The sequence below is a fragment of the Taeniopygia guttata genome, chromosome 2 (genome assembly GCF_048771995.1).
Source record: "Taeniopygia guttata chromosome 2, bTaeGut7.mat, whole genome shotgun sequence".
NCBI classification, from domain to species: domain Eukaryota; kingdom Metazoa; phylum Chordata; class Aves; order Passeriformes; family Estrildidae; genus Taeniopygia; species Taeniopygia guttata.
Window position 1 is genome coordinate 61,345,689 of NC_133026.1, and position 21,595 is coordinate 61,367,283.

The 21,595-nt window shown below is 36.8% G+C and overlaps 1 protein-coding gene across 6 annotated transcripts in view; it reads left to right on the forward strand.

The window, feature by feature from the left end:
* Positions 1–21,595, forward strand: part of GMDS (GDP-mannose 4,6-dehydratase) — a 407,595-nt gene that overhangs the window by 147,052 nt on the left and 238,948 nt on the right. For all 6 annotated transcript variants that reach the window (XM_072924089.1, XM_072924090.1, XM_072924091.1 and 3 more), the window contains exons 5-6: positions 4,916–5,108; positions 5,989–6,093. In XM_072924089.1, the coding sequence (XP_072780190.1) occupies positions 4,916–5,108; positions 5,989–6,093 (298 nt within the window). The remainder of the gene's footprint in view (positions 1–4,915; positions 5,109–5,988; positions 6,094–21,595) is intronic.

The window sequence follows — 21,595 nt, forward strand, 5'->3', positions numbered from 1 at the left end:
TCCCTAAGTTTTTTCTTTTCAGTGTGTTAGGACTGTACAAGAATTCTTGTTCCATAGTCTGTATTAGACTTAGCAACTGGAATCTTATGCTTTGCATGCCTGTTCCTAGAGATTGAGCAGCTTGTTTACTGAGATAATGTAAGTGATCCCAGTGGTTTTTATTGGCAGTGGAAGGCACACTGAATATTCAAAGCAAACAGAATTGATTTTAAAGAATGCAAAAAAGTAACCACTGTGAAACTTGTGAGAGTTGAAACATTTCTGAGCAGTTTTTCTGCTTTGTAATTTGCTTTTCTGGTGTAAACCTTTTTTAATGACCTGATACATGTATCTTCTCCTTTGATAAAACTAAAGAATCTACCATAGGTTTTTTCAAAATAGCAAAGATGCTTAAATTGATGTTATAGTTAGGTTGGCCACCTCTCCTTTTTCAGTGAAAGAATAATAATTTATATTTATACTATCCTGTTTCCTCCTGGGGCTTCACATAAGCTTCCCTCTTATTACACCAGCCTTCCAGAAATCCCATCTTCTGATACTGAGAAGACTGTAAGGAAGAGATGAAATTTTGAATCATTATTTATGTTCCTTACGTAGAGCATTGAAGCACATTCTGCTAGCATGTGCTTGTTTTTTTTTTTATAGAAAACTAATAATTAATATGATCACAGCTTGACTGTTGGATTCTTCTGAATGACAACTGAATGACAAAGCAGAGATGAAGAGTTCCACAAAGCCAAAACTATGTGTGCACTAAATTGATAACTTTCAGAGCATCGCCATTGCTGACAACAACACATTGGTCAAAAGCAAATATTATTAAGTCTACAGTCTTGTATATAGTGTTTATAGACATGATAGGAATGTGATCTTGTGGAGGCTAAGGCCCATATGTTTTCATTTAGATGCATTTCAGTAAGCTTTTAAATCTTGTTGAAGACCTTGCTACGCTTGGTTTTGGATGATCAGTTGGGAGACATTGTATTTAAAGCATTGCTCTATTAACTTAATATCTCTCATAGAGATTGAATCTGTTGATTATGAAGAGAAATAAATGGGAGGGAGGAACACAAGAGTTCAAATTCAAAAGGTAGAAGCCAGATCACAAAACTCATTCTGATTGTAGCCACATAAAAGAAGAGACATGGTGTGGTACAGTGTGGTACATATTGTGTCCTCTGCTTGCTGAAGTGTTATAACTTATGAAACCATGCTTTTTTTGTGAAACTGTTATCATCCTATGGTAAGCCTTGCTGTGGAAATTTTTTCTTGGCTGTGTTTGAAATGTACTCTATGAGGGATGAATCCAGCAAAGAAGATACTCAGTATGTAGAATACCCACGTACATTAGGAGTCCATTTACTTTTTAGTATTCTTTGAGGAAATTCTGCAGGGTGATCAGAAGTCAAAAACCTGAACTTGAAGTACTTTTGTCAAGTGTCTCCTTATTTTTCTTTGTCCCCTTGTAATGACACACTTATCACTGTCCACTGAATGGAATAAATAGATATATCTGAAAAATATACTTTTATAGTATCTCCAGAAATCAATAACGACAACTGTAAAAGCATGGTGCCCCCATGTTACATGGCAAGCAAGTGCCAAGGCCACTCAGATTTGTATGTTCTGAGAAGACAGTTTCTGTTTTATGGGTATGCCATGATTTCCCTTTGGCACAAAATCTCTCCGAAGAGGCCAAAGTAGTGGATCCATTACGTCAATACTCCTTGAGAAAACTTTCAGATTTAAAGTCTCTGCAAGGTAAAGAAGCTTCCTTTTCTTAGTCCAGTCATTATAAAAATTCCATGCTTCCCTGAAAACAAGTTGCAGGTCTTACTGTCGTGTTGAGAGTAAGAGACAGTGTTGGATTTTTAGGGAAAGAATAAAGCATCTGTTGAATGTAGCTCCGTTAAAAAATCAGAGTGTGTCAATAGATTCTCCAAAGCATGATCAAGAACATCTCTCTGATGTTTTTTGCTGTGACTCACTGGTGTCTTTACTGGTGTAGAGGAAGACAATGTTCCTAATTCAGACACTTAAGAAAGTTGACATAAATTAGGCAGTTTGAAAACTCTCATCTGTAGGTATTAGCTAAGCTCTTTTTTCCTACCAGATAAATGTTTAATCTTTCATAAAGTCTGACTTGGTTTTAGCCTTTATATACCTACCTTTACAATAATATCTATGAAGTTTTTCTCTCTTTCAGGTAGTCCCAGGAGCTCAGTGAAGGTTATTTGTAAGAGTAACATCTATGGAATCTGGTTCTATATTTGGTTTCTAGAACTCAGTTCTTCTTTGTGTGTTATGCATGCATATTGTTTTCTTTTGCACATCGCTCTTAATGAAGGCCCTGCTTTTTATTTTTTTTTTTTTTCTTTTTTTTAGCTCTGGTTGTTCTGCTAGTATTGCACAAAATAACATGTATAAGGAGAGGGGAAGTATGTTGTGAGGGATAAGTTATCAACTTTTCTTGCTCTGCCCTGATTTATTTATAACTACTTAATTTATTTAGTATTTTATAAAATCCCTTTACATTTTTAACTTTGAATTAGAATAAAATGAAAATTTGGGTTGTTTTTATCTGTATTTGCAATGTGACTGCTCCTACCTTTCATAGTGTCTCTTAACAGTCCAGAATTTTTGGTGTTGGATGTTTTAGTGGATAAAACAATTTTTTCTATTTTCCTAAATGCCATTTTTGTCTAGCCTGCTCTCCAAAATGAAATGTATTTAGTGGTCTGAGTCCCAACCCTTGTGAACAGCAGTCTGCATTACAAAACAGGCACAGAACTGGTGGTTTCTGCTTGGGGACACTCAGACCCAGGCAGTGTGGGGGCACAATTACCTCACACCCCAGGGAGTGTTTTCTGAAGGTGAAGACTGAGGTCATTCATCAGGCAATAGGGAAAACCATCTCTTGTGAAACTGGTCTCTACATAGCCAGAGAGAGCATTTCCCAGTGCTGCTGCTGTTGTGGCCTCATTGCTCCCTTTGGTTAAGAGATATATAATTTGGGATCTCTTAGGCTACCTCAGTTACATGTGCCTATTGCTTTGCAGTAGAATATGGAAGCAATGATTTGCATTTCAGGGTAAAGTTTTTAGCAGGTTATTTGTTGGAAACATTAATATAGGTAAATTCCTGATTCTCCTACGGTTATTAAGTGTTTTGCTTTCATTGGAGAACTGGGGCATGTGATTAATACACCAATTTATGTTTGTTAGTACATTATTGACTGTATCATCTACTCATTAAAATGCTTTCCTAAGAGTTACTCTGACACTGAAGTTGAGAGGCTTGAGTGGCTGTCATCTTTGTGCCAAATGGATTAAAACAAAAAATGCGCAGCCTTTCTTGGTAGATAACTGCTCAATTTCAGCTGGGTCATACCAGGTTAATAAGACAAAGTATCAGGTTTCCTTTTGTGGGTTTTTTTTCTCTTTTGGTTGAAAAAAAAGGAAAAGAAAGGTTTGGTTTTGTTCATATCTTTACCTATTTCAGCTAAAAACTGTTCAGAGCACAGTAACACAATTTAGATAATTTCATACCTGTATTAAATTGACCATAAGTGAAAATGCAAATTAATCAAATTAATTTTTTCCATATGCTGTGTAAATAAGCCTTAAATTTCCAGTGGTTATTGAATAGGGGAAGTGGCTTAGCAGGAGGAATGAATACAGGTCTATCAGTCTGAATCAGTCAGGGGGACATAGGTAGAATAATTCTTTGGGTCAGGGCCATGAAGGAGACTGTTTTAAAAGCCCACTCGCGTTTACGTTTTATAACATTGGTAGTATAAATGGGGAATTTTTTTTCAAAAACTGGCATAAGCAAAATCCCTGAGTTAGAGAGAGGATGTAGAAGGAAGGAGGAACGTGCTGCTGGGATGGGCACTGGTGGCAAAAATTCTTCAGAGTCCAGGAACTTTGTTGGAACCTCCAGAAAAACAGCCTGTACTGCCAAAAACAGAAGAGTGAGCTCCCTTCTGAGCATGTTTTCTCCTGTCTTCAGATTGGGGTGGTCACAACACACCTCTTACCTTCAGTTTACTTTTTCCAGGTGTTTTTTTTTTTTCTTCTGTAACTGCAAAGAAAATAATTAATATATTTTTTAAACACTCTGAAAGCTGAGGCTTGAGCACTGATTGTGGCATAGGCCACAAGACAAGCTCATCATAAAGGTAACTATAAATACTGGAGGGAGGAGAGAAAAAGGAATCTTGGCCCACCAGTGGGCATGACTTTATTATCATACTTTGAAGAATATGTCAGCTGGAGATGTCAGGGTGTTTTTGCATACCTCCAACCCTTTGCAGTCACATTTTAGGATCTCCCTAAGCTCTGTGCAAAAGCCACAGCTCTGGTACACCTTGCTGAGATAGTGTTGGGAGTCTCATTTGATAGCAGGTGTTTCTACTCTTCTCTGAACTTTGATGTCTGTTTAAATTGCAAAACCTTGGACCTTGTTTAAAGTTTGGGAGGGGGGGTGTTTATACATGTTGGGGCTGTCATGCTCTCTGTCCTATTATTTTTTAAAAATATGTTTTGTGCAATTATAACCAAATTCAAGTGTGTCAAAGGTATTGAGCCCAAGTGAGTGTTACGGAATCTGGCAGCTGTGGAGATGAGAGAGTGCCTGATAATGTTCCCACCATGGGGAGGCTTACCACTTCTTACTTCACATGGGAAAATAACCCCAGGAGACACCAGTCATTTGGTTCAGCTATTTATGGAACTACTTATTTATTCTTAGAAATCCTTTGAGGGTACTTTTGTAAACTGAGTATCTACTTTGTACAAAAATGTCTAGATGGTCTGTGGCAAGTGATGTATTGCTTTGGTTGGTTGTACATGATTTTATCATGTTCTGGTACCGTAGTAAAATCGGTGGGTTTTTATTTCTTTCTCTCCCCAAGATTTCTTTCGACCTAGCTGAATATACTGCTGATGTTGACGGGGTTGGCACTTTACGGCTCCTAGATGCTATTAAGACCTGTGGCCTTATCAACTCTGTGAAGTTTTACCAAGCCTCCACCAGTGAACTTTTTGGAAAAGTGCAAGAAATCCCGCAAAAGGAGACCACCCCTTTTTACCCAAGATCGCCTTATGGTGAGGAGCGCTGATGATGTGTGTGTAGTGTCTGTCTGTCTGTTCTCCCTGCTCATGTCTCAGGGCTGAAGTCATTTGGGTGTAAGATTAGAATGATGATAGAGCTAAAGTGACTAGACATGTTGAGAGGCATACCTTTATGAATTACTATATAAAAAGTATTTGCTGCCATTGCCTGGGGGTTGGAAATTAGCATCTCACTTCACAGGACCTTGTTCATTCAGCTCAGAGGTGAAGAGCTCCTGAAGAAGGGAGGGGTAGGGGGTGATTCTTCTGTCACAGAGGGTTGTGAGGTACCACTGAAGTGATAAAGTTTCATTTCTTTTTTTTTTTTTTTCCTAAATGAAAGACTCCCAAGAGCTCTTTTCTTTCTTCATGAACTCGTATGAAATTTGAAACACTTATTAAAGCAATGGGCATGGAGGATTTTGGTGATAAAGTTTCAAATCAATTTGAGTGTTAAGGCACCAGATTTTCACTATTATTCTTCCAAAGTAATTTTTATTCTGTTTTGGCTTTTTTTTTAATTAACAGAGGTCACTACAGTGGCATATTTCACACGCTCTGACCATGTTAATTATATTGTAAAAGAAAAAATGCTGTGTTTGAGTGTGTATAAGAAAACAAGTAAGAAAGTGCCCTGATGTTTCCTGCCAGTTCAGAGACTGTTCAGAGTATGAGTATTTTCCCATCCCATGTTCCTTGGGCTGATTTTTTTTTTAATATCATATTTGTCACATATAGGGAAGTAATCAAATACTAAAGCACTATGCTTTTGAAATGTGAACTTCACCCTGCATGTGACAGAGACTTGTGTGTGTGTCTGAGCTGTGCATGAGCCAGGCATTTATACAATAATGCTTCAAAATTATTTTTATAGGAGCAGCAAAACTGTATGCCTACTGGATTGTGGTGAACTTCAGAGAAGCCTACAATCTCTTTGCTGTGAATGGCATCCTCTTCAATCATGAGAGCCCCAGAAGAGGTTAGAAAATCCATGTGAAACTGTTTCCAACTTTGCATATATCTGATCGGAAAAATGGAACAATGATTCCACAGGTTTCATTTAAATGTGCCAGAATTCTGTAGGGAAAGTGTCATGACTTGCAGCCTACCCATGGCTCCTGGCAGTCTCAGAGCCTCAGAGCTCAAGAACAGCAGCTTTCCCCTTCAAGCATCGTATTCCATTTTGTAGCTCACAAATGCCGAAAGGAAATTTGCATATCTAATTTTGTGTCCCTCTTGATGATAAGTAAAGGCTAAATGTTAATATAACGCATTAAAAAAGGCAGGTTTTCTAAACATTTATTTGGGCAACAACCTAACAGACGCAATTTCAGGCGTGACATACTCAAGATTTTAATTTGTGTATAAATGTGAAATTAAGAGGCAGAAATAATAGGTGTTCTAAGACTAATTAGTGTTAGAAATTAGTACAGCCTGGTATATTTTGAAAAAATTTTGAATTATGGCCCCTACTGTTTTACAAGATGGCTTTTAACACTTGGCTTTAAAATGCTTTTCAGTTTAATCCTTAATAGCATTGCAGCTTAAATTCCATTTAATCATCCCTTTTCCGCTTGCAGTACTTTATGAACAATTAATGCTGGTATTTAGTTTGAGTAAGACTCCATGGTTGATTAGAGGTCTCTTTTACAATGACAGTTTTCTTCTGCTCTTTAAGTACTGTGACTGTAGAAAACACTCTAAAATTAAACTTTAAATTAACACAGAAAACTGGATTCTCAGTGCAGAAGCCTTTTATTGTGGTCTGTTTCTAAATGAAAAATAAATTCAAGTTTTACAGGAATGCAATTATATAAATTATAGCCTGGCACAAAATATAAGATTTTTAATCATACTTATATGATACTTATATAAAGCAGACCATAATTCCAACTCTGCTTAAAAGGAAAAAAAAAAAAAAAAAAAGAGGAGAAAAAAGGAGTCCATGTCAATAGGATTTAAATATTCATTTCAATCTTTGGGAGTCACAGCTGTGAAACCTCATCATACAGTGGGTAGGCAGCATTTACAGTAATTGGTGGTAGAAGCTGGTGTATCACTTCACTGGAGCAAATAAAGCACAAGTTCAAAATTAAAAGGGAATCATATTCACTAGGTTAGTTGATTTTGAAGCCCTAATACTTTGCTTTCTATTAAAGAGTTTACTGAGGTGTATTCATAGTGTGCTGTAAACTAATATTCAAATTGCTCTGAGTTATCACTATGCAATCAAAACATTCTGGCCATTGTAAAAAATGTGGGAATATGCAATAAAAATATTATCTTGGCATGATTTCTAAGAACTCTATGGAGCATGAAGATGAGATCAAAATTTTATGAACACGTACTTTTTCTGATGCTCTGGTATAGACTCGTGCCGTTTTGAAGGAGGATAACTTCAGTACTCATTGCTATTTTGATCCCATGGATGTTTGATCCTGCTTTAACACTGCTGCAATAGTGTTTCGAATCTGAGGTCTCTTTTCAACACATTTAATGTCCCCATGGAGCACTCAAGTCTGTGCTTTGAAGTCTTAGGCTGACCTCTTCATTGTTTGTGTTTGCTGGGTGTAGTTTTGGACCTTTAAGCCGTGAACAAGAATCTTGTCCTAGAAATGATTTCAGTTGACTCTTTTTGCCTTAGCAGGAGTACATGCCATGAAAGCAGCTATTAGCACAGACCAGTGTTATTTGCATAGTGATTTTGTGGGAAAACGTTTGGAAAATTATACAGACAAGAACATGATACAACAATAGTTTTGGGATTGCTTCTTGATAGTCATTCATCACTTTCTTAATATTTTTGAAGATTGCAAAGGCACTTCAGGAGGAAAACAGGATTTAACTGGAATTTCTAACACCTATGCAAAGCTGGTAATATCCATAGAAGTTTTAAAATACTTTATGGTTTAGCCTTTTTCATATACTGATTTCAAAGATTGGGAATACCTAAGTAAATCAATACATATTTTCTTCCAATACTCTATACCACTGTTTCAGTTGGTTAAAGGTTACAACGAATGCATCAAATACAACATCGCATTGGTGGTGGTCTTATTTGCATCTTGTCCACACAAAACCCAATTCCCAGGAATCAGAGAAGAGCAGAAGGTTGCAACAGTGCCACTTGCTGAGGTGCAAAATCGATCACTCCTGGTGGACAGTGCATACCTGAATTTTAAATAATACTTTTGAAAATTTCTGTAAGTTTCTTACACAAAATGTATTTATGAGAAAAAACTGTGAAGAGACAAACTCTAATATTCCTTGTAGCCAGGGATCTGTGAAATATGCTACACTGGAAGGCAATGGTAAGGATGAGAAGAATGCTTTTTTCATACCTTGGAGCCTGCACCGTGGGCTGTGATCAAATATAGAAGTATTTGTATTTGAAGTATGAGTACTCATATTGAAAGATGGTGAATTGCAGTTGTCTGCCAAGATGGTCACTGATGTTGACTTAAATAAACAATTGTAAAGAGTATGCTTTATGATCTATGTTGTAAATGAGTTTTGGGGTCACTCAAAAAATCACCCACAATGGTTTTAGCAAAAATGGGTTTGATATGAATTTATAAAAACATGACTTAACAAAGTTGGATGGCAAGGTTCACTCTATTACTTACTACATGGATGAAACATACAAATGAATACTGAGTTAGAATCAATTTGGAATGATTTGCACAGAGACTAAAAGTGCTAAAGTGTAAAGGAGACCCATTGAGTCAAGTTTCTAAACTCCTGATGCACCTTAGGTGTAGCTAGTTCCAGTCTTAGTCTCAGACCTTTACAATGATTTATGTCTTAAAAAATCAATTCTTCCATTCATTAGTATTAATTTGGCATGCTACCTACGAGCAACTTACTGAGCATCTATTGTGAATAAAGGTTCTCTCTACTGTGATACCTCAGTCTCAGGTAAGGAATCTCAAACTTTGAGATGAGTCCCAGATCAAGGGGAAAGGCATGGCAAAGCAGTGAACCTGTAATTTAAATAGAGCTGAAACTGCATATATCCAAAGCTTTTAGTAGAAAAGTCTCTGTGGCTCAAGGAGCAACTTTGAGAGGTGTCCTAACTCAAGGGGGGATCACTGCCACACAGTTATGCTTCCTTGCAGACAGAGCTCAAAGAAGGCTCAATTAGACTGTCATTTATGGGATAAAGTGGTTGGCTTGTAATTGAATTACACATGATGGGGAATGTATGTATGAGACCCTTTGGACCTCAACTGTCTTTGTTATTCAATAACTGAATCTTGGAAAAACCACCCACTATTCATGTGTTCAAGCATCCATGCACCCTGGGTTAGTCTGCCCCTTTTTGGATTTCCTGGAGGCATTCTTGGCCGTGCTACAGCTCAGGTGTTTATGTCCTTTGGAGCTTGTACCAAAGTACTGCTAGTTTAGATAAGGGGGCCAAGTGCATCTGCCACAATCCCTCTTTTTTATAATGTTCTGATATTGTAGTGCTGGGGCAGCAGTGCACAAGCCTAATGAAAATGAGAACTGTCTGATCTCAAGAGCTGCTTCCCTATAAAAGGAGTTCAGGAATCTACACCTCTTCTTTCAGAATGCCAATTCTTCTGAGCCTTTCCAGCTTAAACTTAGAAAGGAGCACCAGTAGTTAATCTCATGTAGCCTGTAGAATAATAGGAAGTCTGCACAGAGTTCATAAGGGTAAAGAGTGCTTAAGTCTAATATGAAAGGTTTCATATTTCCCAAAATTACAAAGGCTTGAGAGAAGTGCTGGATTTGGGAACATTTGGTTTTCTACTTTTATCTTGCTCTCTATGAGAAAGACAGTAACAGGAGTAGTTCTAAGATGTGACACCATAGTGTAAAGCTGAGCACTTAAGTTTGCTGTGTGGGCTTCCTTTTAAGTATGATGTTTCATGTTCTGACAATGAGAGTGACTTTACAAAAACACCAGTGATAAATTTGAGATTGGCTGAACCCACTGCCTGAGCCTTATATCTTAATCTGGGAACAGTACAGCATTATTAAATTGCACAAGTACTTCGGTCTATACTCAAGAGATATGTGTGTATGTAACAGCAGAAAATAGTATCTAAAATTTCATTTGAAGTAAAATTAGTGGCTGTGTTAGACTAATCTTAATAAAATACACATCTACTTGGAGCCTTTCTGTAGTTACTTTCCTTTCTGTTATTTTCTTTATATTATACATACTGCCTCTCATTTGATTTTCCCTTCATTTCACTTAGTCACTTTTACAGTTTCGTAAGATGAAATAGTCACTTTTTGACCAGTGCATACTTTTCAGCTCACATAAATCAACACAGCTGCACTGAAGTGAGTAGGGTCGTGTTGATTTATGCCAGCTGAGGGTCTGGCATAGTACTTCCAGTAATAGTCTGGTAATGTAAGATAAGCATGACTTGCTTCCTTTGGGGAAAAGACCTGTATTAGCAGTATACTTTGCTAAAGCTAATTTCTTCAGTTACTTTCATCCATTTTATCCAGGTATAGCTCAAGAGTTTCATGATTTATGGTCATGCCAAGGTGAATGGGATCTTCATTTCTGAAGCTTATTTGTTGTCAACGTATGACATGAACTGAAGAGCAATATGCTCTACAGTAGCTACAGGCAGTCTCTGTATTCAAAAATGAACAAAAGAAAACCTAAAAAACTTTTCCAGACTAATGTTTGGTTTTTTACTCTCCTCCTCAAAACAACATTATGGGATACTAAATGGTGGAGGTGGTGGCTATCAAGCTGCCGGTGGTAGTTGAATATGTCTCCCAGTATTACCAGTGTGGAAATGTTTGCCCTATAGCAATATTAGAAAGATATTTCTGTTCCATGAGATGGCGGTTTTGACAGTGGAAGGATGAGGCAATTAGCAAGTCTAGTTTTCAAGAAAGCTGGGGCTTGATCCAAATCTTTTTTTACTTCATTGCAGAGATTCCTGTTCTTTTGTTGGGCTCTGGATATCACTAATACCTCCTCTTCTGAGTGGGAAAGCAAACTGCTTGTTGACAGTGTCATTTGTTTCGTCCCAGACAAGCCCTTACTTTTGTCTCTCTTCAGTTCTGTGTAAGAAGTTGTCTCAGGTTTACAAGATGTGCCTTTGGATGTCTGAGATAACTTTCTGATTTGGTTAACCACTTCATTGCTTGCCTCATCTGATCTTAATCAGCCAAGATGTACAAACATGTACAGCATGTTTCCTGACACAATGCAACAAAAGTTTTGTTTGGTTTTTGTTGGGTTTTTTTCCCCCTAAGTAATACTTTGCCTCCACACATGACATCATTGTGTAGATCATTCAGTAGGGAATTTTTGTGTGTCTGATACCAACTCTGGTAAAGCAGTTGTCAGCAGACCATTGCTGTATAGCCAGAGGGAAAGGATACAACTGCTCATTTCTGTGATCTCTTTCAGCCAGGGTGGAAATGGCTAAGTATTAGATTGCAGGCTGAATGTTGTCAAAGTACATGTACTGAGATTAAAATGAAAAGAAATCATCTCTTAAATAGAACGGGGAGTGTTCTTTGCTTTTATTGTGCATCTAGGTCTTAGGTTAGCCAGGGAGAAGAGGGTAAGAGTTTCCCCTATTCACTGTAAATATATGTATTTTGATTTTATGGTTTTTGTTGTTACCTTTTTTTTTTTTTTTAAATCAGCTTTTAGTCTCCCTATGCCTCTGTTTCATAGAGAAAGCAGAAGCATATGGTGACATCTGCTACTGACTTTAACAAGAAATCTGTGCAATTCCTACTGTAGCAGCTGTTCTTCTGCATCTACTGTATAGAGATGTAGCCAACATCTGCCAGATTTCCCTTTCTCATGTCTGTAGTTGGAGACTAATCTCTTAAAACACTTTCAGTGCAAGAGAAGCTTGGTCATCCTAGTACAACTGGAAATACTAAGGGCTTTTCGTGGTGCTTTTTTGAGAAGTTGAGGCCTGTGAAAGACATAAGTGTGTAAAATTTTAGTGCAAAGCTACATCTCCTCCATTTAATGCAAAATTTGCAAACACATGAGGATATCTCAATAGAAAAAGTCAGCAGAATTGACTCTCCTGCTCCTTGCTGGATGAGAAGCATACAGGCTGGCTGGTGTCGTCAGGATCCTCTGCTTTACACATTGAAAATTTGATGGCAAGGTACCATGGCCAATGTAAAAGGACTTACTCAGACACTTGTGTGCTATAGAGCAGCCAAGATCATTTCATGCTTTTTAGTTTGCGTGTTTCAACAGAGAAAGCATGCAGTGTCCTGGAGACATGCATTCTTACTGGCTTTTTCTCCCTGCTGCGAGACTGATCCTGCTAAGTGATCCATGCAGGTGTTCCCTTATCTACACATGCAGTCAGACATCACTGGGGATAAATGTGGGCATTACAGTCTACTTGCACAAATGCATTTGCAGCAGTATTGGCTGTAATAATACAAAATTGCCAGGTAATACCTTTCCTCTGTTTTACCAAAGTACATGTGTTTTCCCCTTGAAAAAGATCTGGTGTTACAAGATAAGTGAATTCAGTTAACTATGATGATGCTGAACCTGCTACTGACTAATAGAGATCAGAGCACGTGAAAACACATGGAGATTTTTTGTCCAGTTTTTATGTTGCTAATAAGTCATATTAACCTTATGTTTCTAGTGCCACTTTCCTAGTGCTAGCCAACACTAAGATATGAAGGTAGTGCAACCACACCAAAATATGAGTGGGTTTCCCTTCATTAAATTGCATTTTAAAACCAGACATCTGAAATAAGAATTAGAGGGTGACAACATTTCTGCATGCCCTTCGTTTTGGGCATCCAGGTAATCCAGGTCAGTGCCATGCAACTTGTCATATATGGGAATGAAATAATCATGTACATTAACTGAATCAGGATATAAAAAGATGTTTTTCTAAAGTGACTCACTGATGAAGTAAGATAATGCATTGAACAGTCTTGACTACTGAAATCTTCTTGATTCACTCTTTGAAACAATAGTTCGTGGTAATCTTTACCACCCCTTGCTTTTTTGTTGGTTTTTTATTTTCTTTTCAGTCTCAAAGTAGCCCTGATTATTCACTTTTTTATCTGATGTACTTTTCTGGGGTTTGTCACCAGTTTAAGCAGTTAGGGATACAGGTTGTACAAAAAAATAAGTAATTTTTTGCCTGTGGGTTTAGATTTTTTGGAACAGCTGCATTCACAATTCAGATATCTCCTTGAGCAAATTATTATCTTATCAGAAGCATCTTTTCATCATTAAATCATATGCTCCTTATGGCTTATACTGTGTTGAGAAGAAAGTAGATTGCAAGTTTTTCTATCTTCCATGATTGATTTCAACTTTTTCTTTAAATCTAAAAAAAAAAAAAAAAAAAAAAAACCAACAAAAGGCCAAGTATCCCCACAATTTACAAAATGTCAAAGCTGTTAAATTTAGAAAGCTTTACCAAGTAATTCTTAACATTTCTTAAGTTATGTTAATATATATATCAGTGTTACTTTCTCAAACTAAAACTTGCAGACTTATTTTTCTCTAATTAAATATCAGCCAAAAACTTTTAAATAAAGTGCTATGAAACTTATGAACGTCAGAAATGGGAAATGGAGTGGCAGAGTATGTATCTCAGCTGTAGTGTTCTTATGCCTTCATTAATGCACAAAATTGTATTAGGATTTTGAGAAATAATTTTTTATATGCCTACTCCTCAATTTTTTCCCCTTTCTTACATTCATTTTTCCCCAGGTAAAGCACAATGAAAAATGTGACCATTGTGCTGTTCTTGTGTTTGTATAAATGAGAACATGAAGTGAAATACAAGCAAGAACTGTGAGATTTACACCTTGCATTTTACAAACTAGCTTAAAGTGAATGGGGAGTTTGTAGAAGGTCAGAAGAACAGAACTGGTTTCAGCCTGAAACTCATTTAGCTGATTTATCCCATTGCTGGAACATTAGGAGAGGGTATAGGAGACTGTACAGACACAGTGTGGCCATCTCAGACCCTGGTAGCTGATGGGTAGGTGACCATGCCTAAAAGATGCAACCCCAGTCCACTGCCTGTCCATTCCAAGGCTTGGTGGGAATGCAGTCCAAGCTGCTGCATGTGAGATCCTCTCAGAAGGAAACCACTTTGTATGGGGAAGAACACGTCCTTTGAATGCATGGTGAAGTCATAGCTGAGTGGTACCCAGAGCCTCTGACAAGACAGCGAACTTCAGGATGCAGTTTTCCCAGATGTGGGGACTCAGCCACAGCCAACCTCTTCTGTATTTCTTGCTTTTTTCAAGAAATTCCTTGAGCCATTTTTGAGTGCAGTTGCGTCTACATGATTATGTTGTTCTGTTGTATTTAATTAAATATCATTGTGTTCTGAAATAGAAGCAAGAAAGGAAAAGGAAAAAAATCACACAAAGAGCAAAGGTTCATCATTATTGCAAGAGATGTTGCATAAATGAATCTATCTTACATTGTTTATATTTTGTAAGTAATGAATGTTTAATATTTTAGTCATTATTGCCATACTAATGATATCTTAAGTTTCTAAAAGCCTGTGTCTAACTATTATTAAAATTCTGTCAAATATATACATTTTTCATGTGATGTATTAGTGTACTGCATTGTTTTCTTCCTGCTGTGTAATCCAACATCAGTGTTCCCCTGAGACTATTAAAGTAAAAACCATTAGAAATTGCTTACAGCTCATCTTCAAAGTCCTGGGTATCTCTCCAAAGATGTTAAGTATGTGACTCTGTAGGCCTCTATCCACAACCTTCAAATTTTGGGCATCATCTACCAGGGTGCAGAAACTTGAAAGCCTGGTCATACTCACAGCTTATAGGCATGGAGTGACTGGCCCATCTTTGTATCTGAAATATTTTCTCAGCAATGTGCATCCTGTTTTCCCTAAAATAGCTCTCCAAAAGGTTGACAATTCCCTCTACTTAGTCATGCATAATTTTTAAAAAATTAAATAAAAATAAATCTATTGAAAGTGCATGTTGTTTCAGAAAGTTATTTGAAAACAGACCACTGAGGCATTTCAGATAGAGGAGACTGAACAGGAGAGACTAATTCACAATAAAACAGTTTCACCATTAGTCGTTCAAAAAAACACTTTCAAGGAAACTGGTTATTCCTCTACAAAGTTAGCAGGATTCATTAAAAACAAATAAGTGAGAAATACAATGTCATTGAATATCACCTATGATAAGATTCGCCATGCAGTGGGATTTTTTAGAAATTGTATGAAGGTAAGCTGCTTTATCTGAGAGAAGATTAGTGCATTGGTTTGAAGATTGGTTTGAACTTAAGAACAGCTTTCTTTTTCTGTCTTGATTTCACTAAGCAGTTCACTTACAATTCCTAGAAATGTGATTAAAAATAAGAAACACAACTATACAGACAAACATTGCATGTGTAGGTAGTTTGACTTCAGATAATTGCATGCATTACATACTTTCTGGGGATTTTCTCATTTATAATATTTACATTTGTAAGCATATCTTATTGTTGCTGAAATAGCTGAAGATCCCAATAGCTGCAGACTGCTGATTTCTGCCTGTTTTATTCATCTAATTGCAAGTATTTCTGAACACGTTTTAACCTCTGTTACAAGGAGTTATAGCAGTATATGTACTGTCAGCTACATGTGTTTCCCACACAGTTGATGTTTGCACACCTTGCCAACCATGTTAAAATATTTCCTTTTCAAGGATTTGCCTTTCTTAGACTCTTAAAATTTAATTATGTTCTACTTAATTGTTAGGCAATGATTGGCAAATGAAAGCTATGGCCCAAAGCATTGTAATAAAACTAGATACCAGATGCTATTTAGATGTTGCAATATCAGTTTCATATTTTGATCTGTATTGTATCTCACCCCTATAGAATGATAGCTGTTAAGACAGAGACTTAGCAGGTTTCCCATGAAACCCTTCAGGGTTGCTCTTTGGTACAGGAAAACAAATCAAACCCAAGCCAAGCCATCATGTATTCTCTACTTTCTCTGAATTTTTGTGCCCTAGGAAATGTGAGTTTGAGAACCACTGCTATAGAAATGTTGCAGGAATACTGATGGATTTTGATTTTTGAAGTCAAATTCTTGATTTCATTATATTATGTGTGAATAGACTTCTAAGTAGTAAAGAATTATCCAGTAAAGCAACTCAAGCCTTCAGTTTACTTCCTTTTATTTTCTCCTTATTCATATTACAATCCTTACATCAAAAGATATTTAAGGTGTTTATTCATTCCATCAATATCCATCAACAGGTGGATTGAGAATATTTGTCAAAATTTTACAAAATCCTATACTAATCCCAGGTGTAGGCAATGTGAATCTGCAAAAATCTAGAACTCATTTTGGATTTAAGACAAATCTAGAAGACATGAAAAAAACATCAGTAACACTCAGAAATATTTTACTTTACAATTTATTTTTAAAAATTCTGAAACAGTTGCTTTTTTTTAAGTTAGAAATCTTATTTGTGCTTTCTTGCTGACACACTTTTCTCAGCCCCACCTCATGCCCACATTCTGAGTCATTGGTAGACATGTGTGCATCTATTAGGGATACTTGTGTTGTGTGCTCTGTGCTCTCACACTGAGTTTCTATTTGCTGTAGACTGTAAAAATAACCACCAAGATCTTTTGTTACCATTATTGCACTGCTTCAAGATAAGTGAGACACTGTGTACTTCCCAAGGTCAGGAAAAGTTCTTACTTCCTAAATTCTATTGGAAATTATGCATGGTCATAAAAACTTTGTTAGTTTGGGATGGCACCAGTATTGTACTTTATTTTAAACATTTATACTGAAGGGCCATTGAATTTATAGTCAACCCTGTGATCATAACAGGCGTCATGCAAATGATCCTTTTTTATTCTCTTGCTGCTTGTTTTCTTAAGTATTGCATATATCTGCCATTGGAAATCAGGCCAGTGGTTGCTAATTTTCACGTGTTTTTCAGCAGTGATGTGTCTTCCTCTTCTTAAGTCCTGAACCTTTTGGGAAAATGGGGGAATGGGATGGACTGGTATTAGTAGTGTGACTTGTGCTCATGCTCTGGGCGGGTAAAGCCTCCCAACTCCTGTATTATGGTCAAATCTTTCCCTTTTGTATGGTCTAAAACTAAATAGTGGATGTGCTTCTTCTTTTCTGAATAGCTGCTCTGTGCCCCGAGCCATAACCTGTCCAGATGTGCTGCAGCTTCTAGGTAGTGACTTGAATAATCCAAATTTTGCTGAAAATTATATGTGCTGTTGGAGATTTGCACAAAAATAAGTTTAAAAAAAGAGTGCAGCACATATACAATTGTTTTATTTTTAGCATATTTCATGGTCCCAGCAGATCTTGCAATAATTACGAAAAACAGGGCAAGATTGGTGTAACAGTAACTAAGGCTGGGATCTTGAAAACTTGACTTCATGTAACACCAGTAGGCAAGTGCTACCTTTGCTACCTAGTTCTGAAAGTTCTGGTGTTACTAAAGAACTGGCAACAGTTTTTGTTGTGCTGGTGAATCCAAGGTCTATTGCCAAAATAGTGCCAGAAAACTGTAAGCCAGTGAATAACAGGTCATTATTAAATTTTTGCTATGTCTCATGATGATGCTTTTCTTGAGAAAAGCATCATAATCTTAAATTGCACTTAAAGAAGCTCTTTGTTTTGAAATCATGGCATGAAGCAATTCTGGGTTTGATTTCATTAGTGTGCTGCAGTTATTGCACAACTCTGGTCTACTTGCAAGTTAAGTGTCTCCTGTCACTTTGGTCCTACAGGTTCATTGTGGGTTTGCTGGTGTGGTGATATCATCTGGTTTGCCATCACATTTGTAGACAGTGATAACCAGGCATCAACACCCATGAAGAAACCCACAGAGTCATCAGGGAATGTTCATTCATTTTTTCCAAAATTATGTATGTGTGTGATGTGTGAATGATGCTTGAAAATGGCTGCCTGAACATGACAGTCTGGTGAAAGAGTTTGTGTGTTCAGTAAAATTTTCTGTAAAAGAATAAATCTAAATTTTCCTAACTGATAATGTACGTGAGGGTTCAGTCAAACTCAATGTTTTTTTCTGCTGGTTAAAATCAGATAATTTAATATTTAAAACAAAAGGCTTGGGATTCCGTGAACAAAATCTGAGAGATTCAACACTTTTTAAAATATGCTTTTCCTTGAGACTACTAAAATGCAAAAAATTAGAAATCCTCAAGAATTAACATAAATGCCTCTTATTTTTCTGTAGCCTGTCAGGAAAGAAATACTTATGCAGCCACATGATGAAGTATGTTATCTTTTAATAGAATCTTTGTCTTTATTTGATTTTCAAACCTGCTGTTTCGTGACAAGACAATTCGGATTTTTCAAAGCCCTGGGAGTCTTATATATTGTAAAGATGCCTCACCGAGAGTTTTCAAGGCATAAACATAGTATTAATAGTTTTAAGAGGGCCTTATAATTCTCTACTTCTAAAGCAGAAGTTCTCCACTACATACTGATGTAGATGGCAGCTATTTTAAAATATTAGCTTAGCTTCATTTCCATTTTAATCTACAATAATGTGTGTGGGAGACAGTGCTAAGATTAATATAATTAATTTTTAAAATGAGAGAAAAATCATGTTTCTTGTAGACAATTGTGTTTCCTGGATTTGTGGTGCTTGAAAAATACCAACAGCTTAAAAATCCCCAAGTAAAACAGCATGATTTTTTTTCTTGTTGTTGTTTTTATCTGATTTTTCTTAGACTATGAAAAGGCTGTTCAGTTTAGCCAGATCAATAATTATTTGTCTTCCTTGGTATTTCTGAATTAGTTAAAGCTGAAAAATTTTTAAATAAAAATGTAGGTGGTTAGAGAACTTCCTCTGAAAATTCTCTGTTAATTATTCTGATCCAATAATCAGGTTTTTTTTTCTTGGTTCAGTTCTGCATTAGGGTAAACAAAGAATTTGGTTCAGGTAACAGTTGTGGTTCAGTTACCATATTATGTGGAAATAATCTGTATTGATTTGGTATTGGGCTGAAGCAGTTTGGAGAGAGCTTGTGTTTGTGTCTAGATCTACATGACTGTGTTTTGAGGAGATAAGGATGTAGTTTAAAAAGAAATAAAGGGGAGTTATATAAAATCTGAATTTTTATAACCTTACCATATAAAATGGATAAAGAGAGTACTTTGTCTTGGATCAAATACTGTTTACTGAATTCCACTGAAACTCTTAAGAATAACTTAAAAAGTAAGTTTTTACTTTTTAAAAAGTAAAAACTTTTTAAAGTTCTTACTTTATTTTCATATGCCAGTAGGTTTATAGCTCTGGCTACTTTTAAATTCCTCAGAAAATGTTTTTTTTCATGCTTAAGTTTATTATTTCTGTATAATTGCTCAGAGTTTTATTGGTTTTTCTTTTTCAGGAACTTGTTTTGGGTTCTCTTTTAAATTGGTAGAGAGATTAGACGACACTTGTAGTTTTTTTACCAACCTCTTCTAGGCTGTGCAGAAAAAAATTACTAAGAAGCAGATTTTTTTTTTTTTTACATGCTAAATTGTAACTATTTTAAGAGAAACCAATGGGTTGAGTGTTTAAAGATTTAATATAATTTTTTCCATATGTACTTTTAAAGTGTGGATTAGTATTAATTGATATGTTGTAGTTCAGCTGCATTAGGCATCTGCACAGCTGTGATGCTCAGCAGCTCAAGAGGTGGTGTTACAGAGCTTATTCCGCTCCCTTTTCCAGAATGCTGCCATGACCACTGCCAGTGCTGTGTGTGGACATAGGAAGAACAAAAACCAGAGCAGGCAGAACCATGCCACAGAGACTGCAAAAGGACATGATATCCCTTTTTTGTTAGAAAAACCCTACCTGAACACCAGTCCTGCATGTTAATTCACATTTCTGTCCTTCAGGCTCAGTTCTGCTTGTTCTTTACTCTGTGGGCTTTAACTTATGTGTCTCTGAGGAGGAAAGTCCCTCCTTTTTCAGGAGACTTGGAAAAAACTTCATGAGGATATCATTTACCCTTGGCTCATTATTTCTTTTATTTCTTTTTAATTGAAATAGCCCTGGAAAAGATGGGGCTCCCTCTCAGATAGAATAACATGTATATCCAAGAAAATCATAAATAAGATGTTGGGGGGGGGCGCTTAGTAGATATATGTTTCATCATAATAATTACCAAAGTGTTTACTCACAGGTGCAAAATACTTAGAGTCCCCTTAATCTCCAATTATTGTAGCCCTCTCCTCTTGACCTCTCTTGAAGTGTTTTATAAACAATTTGAAGAATAAATGAAGTATTAGAAACAGTTATTATAGAGCAGGCAAAGTTATTTGCTTTCTTTGAGTGAAGGGATATAATTTATAAAGGACTGATTACACTCATCTGTTTTCTGGGTAGCCTGTAAGTTTACTTTACCATGGCAAGGCAGAATAACAGAGAAATTGTGTCATGGGAGCCAAGTAAGATATTGTAGCAGTAGGAAATCCAATTGCCTTGTTTTACAGCCATTTGTCTCATCCGTTGTTTCTGTCAAATGATCATTTGAATCAAAAGCATTTAAAGAGATTTTCTTCCTCTGCAGTAATGAGAACAACAGAGACTTTTGTGCTGCAGGACATTCCTGCTAGGTCTTTCCTCCTCTAACATGGCTACCTGCCAGTCCTTGTTATTATTGAAAATTTCTTCATTTAGTATATTTTATAAAGTGTCCCTGCCCAGCTTCGTGGCTGTCACTGAGGTTATGAGTCAGGAGGGAGAGTGGGAGCGGGAGCGGGACCTCTGATTCAGCAGGGCTTAGCAGCAGAGAAAGTAAAACTGAGAATGTTAGTGGGTAACTTACTACTTTAAATCTTCTCTTTTTCAAGATATGTGTTTGAATCAAAAGGAAAATATGATGGAAAGCATGTTTGATTTCTTTGCCCTACTCATTTAACCACATTGCTCCTGTCTTGCTTACTAACTGGAGGTTGGCTTCAAGGTTCTTTGACTCCAGCTCTCAGAAAGGAGGGCCCTGCCTTGGAGGGAAGAGCCTAAGTGTTTCAGAAGCCCCTTCTGTAAGTCTGCGAGCCATTCACACCTCTGCTGTGCACTTCTGTCAAGCAGGGATCCAATGAGATACAAGGGTCCTGGAGTCATCAAAACAACAGAGCCTGTTGACTCCAACACAGCTGGAACTGGGGAAAAGATGCCCGTTCCTCTTCTCTTACGTGGCTTTTTTCTGTCTCTTTCCTGATTTCCCTGTGAAGCAGACAGAGTGGAGGCAGTAGAGCAGCAGGGAAGAAGAAAGGGTGACAATGATTATGTATTCCACACCAGAAGACAATTTTGTAGTGTCCCTTTGCAATTACAAGAACATTTGTCAACCCTGATGTCTGCCAACCATAGTTCTGCAGCCCCTGGAGAAGCTTATCTTATCAAAGTGCTTTATTTTCCCTAAACAGATAGAAAAGAAGACACTATCATTTCCAAGATCAGGTATTTGAATGAAGAAATAGGGTAGGATG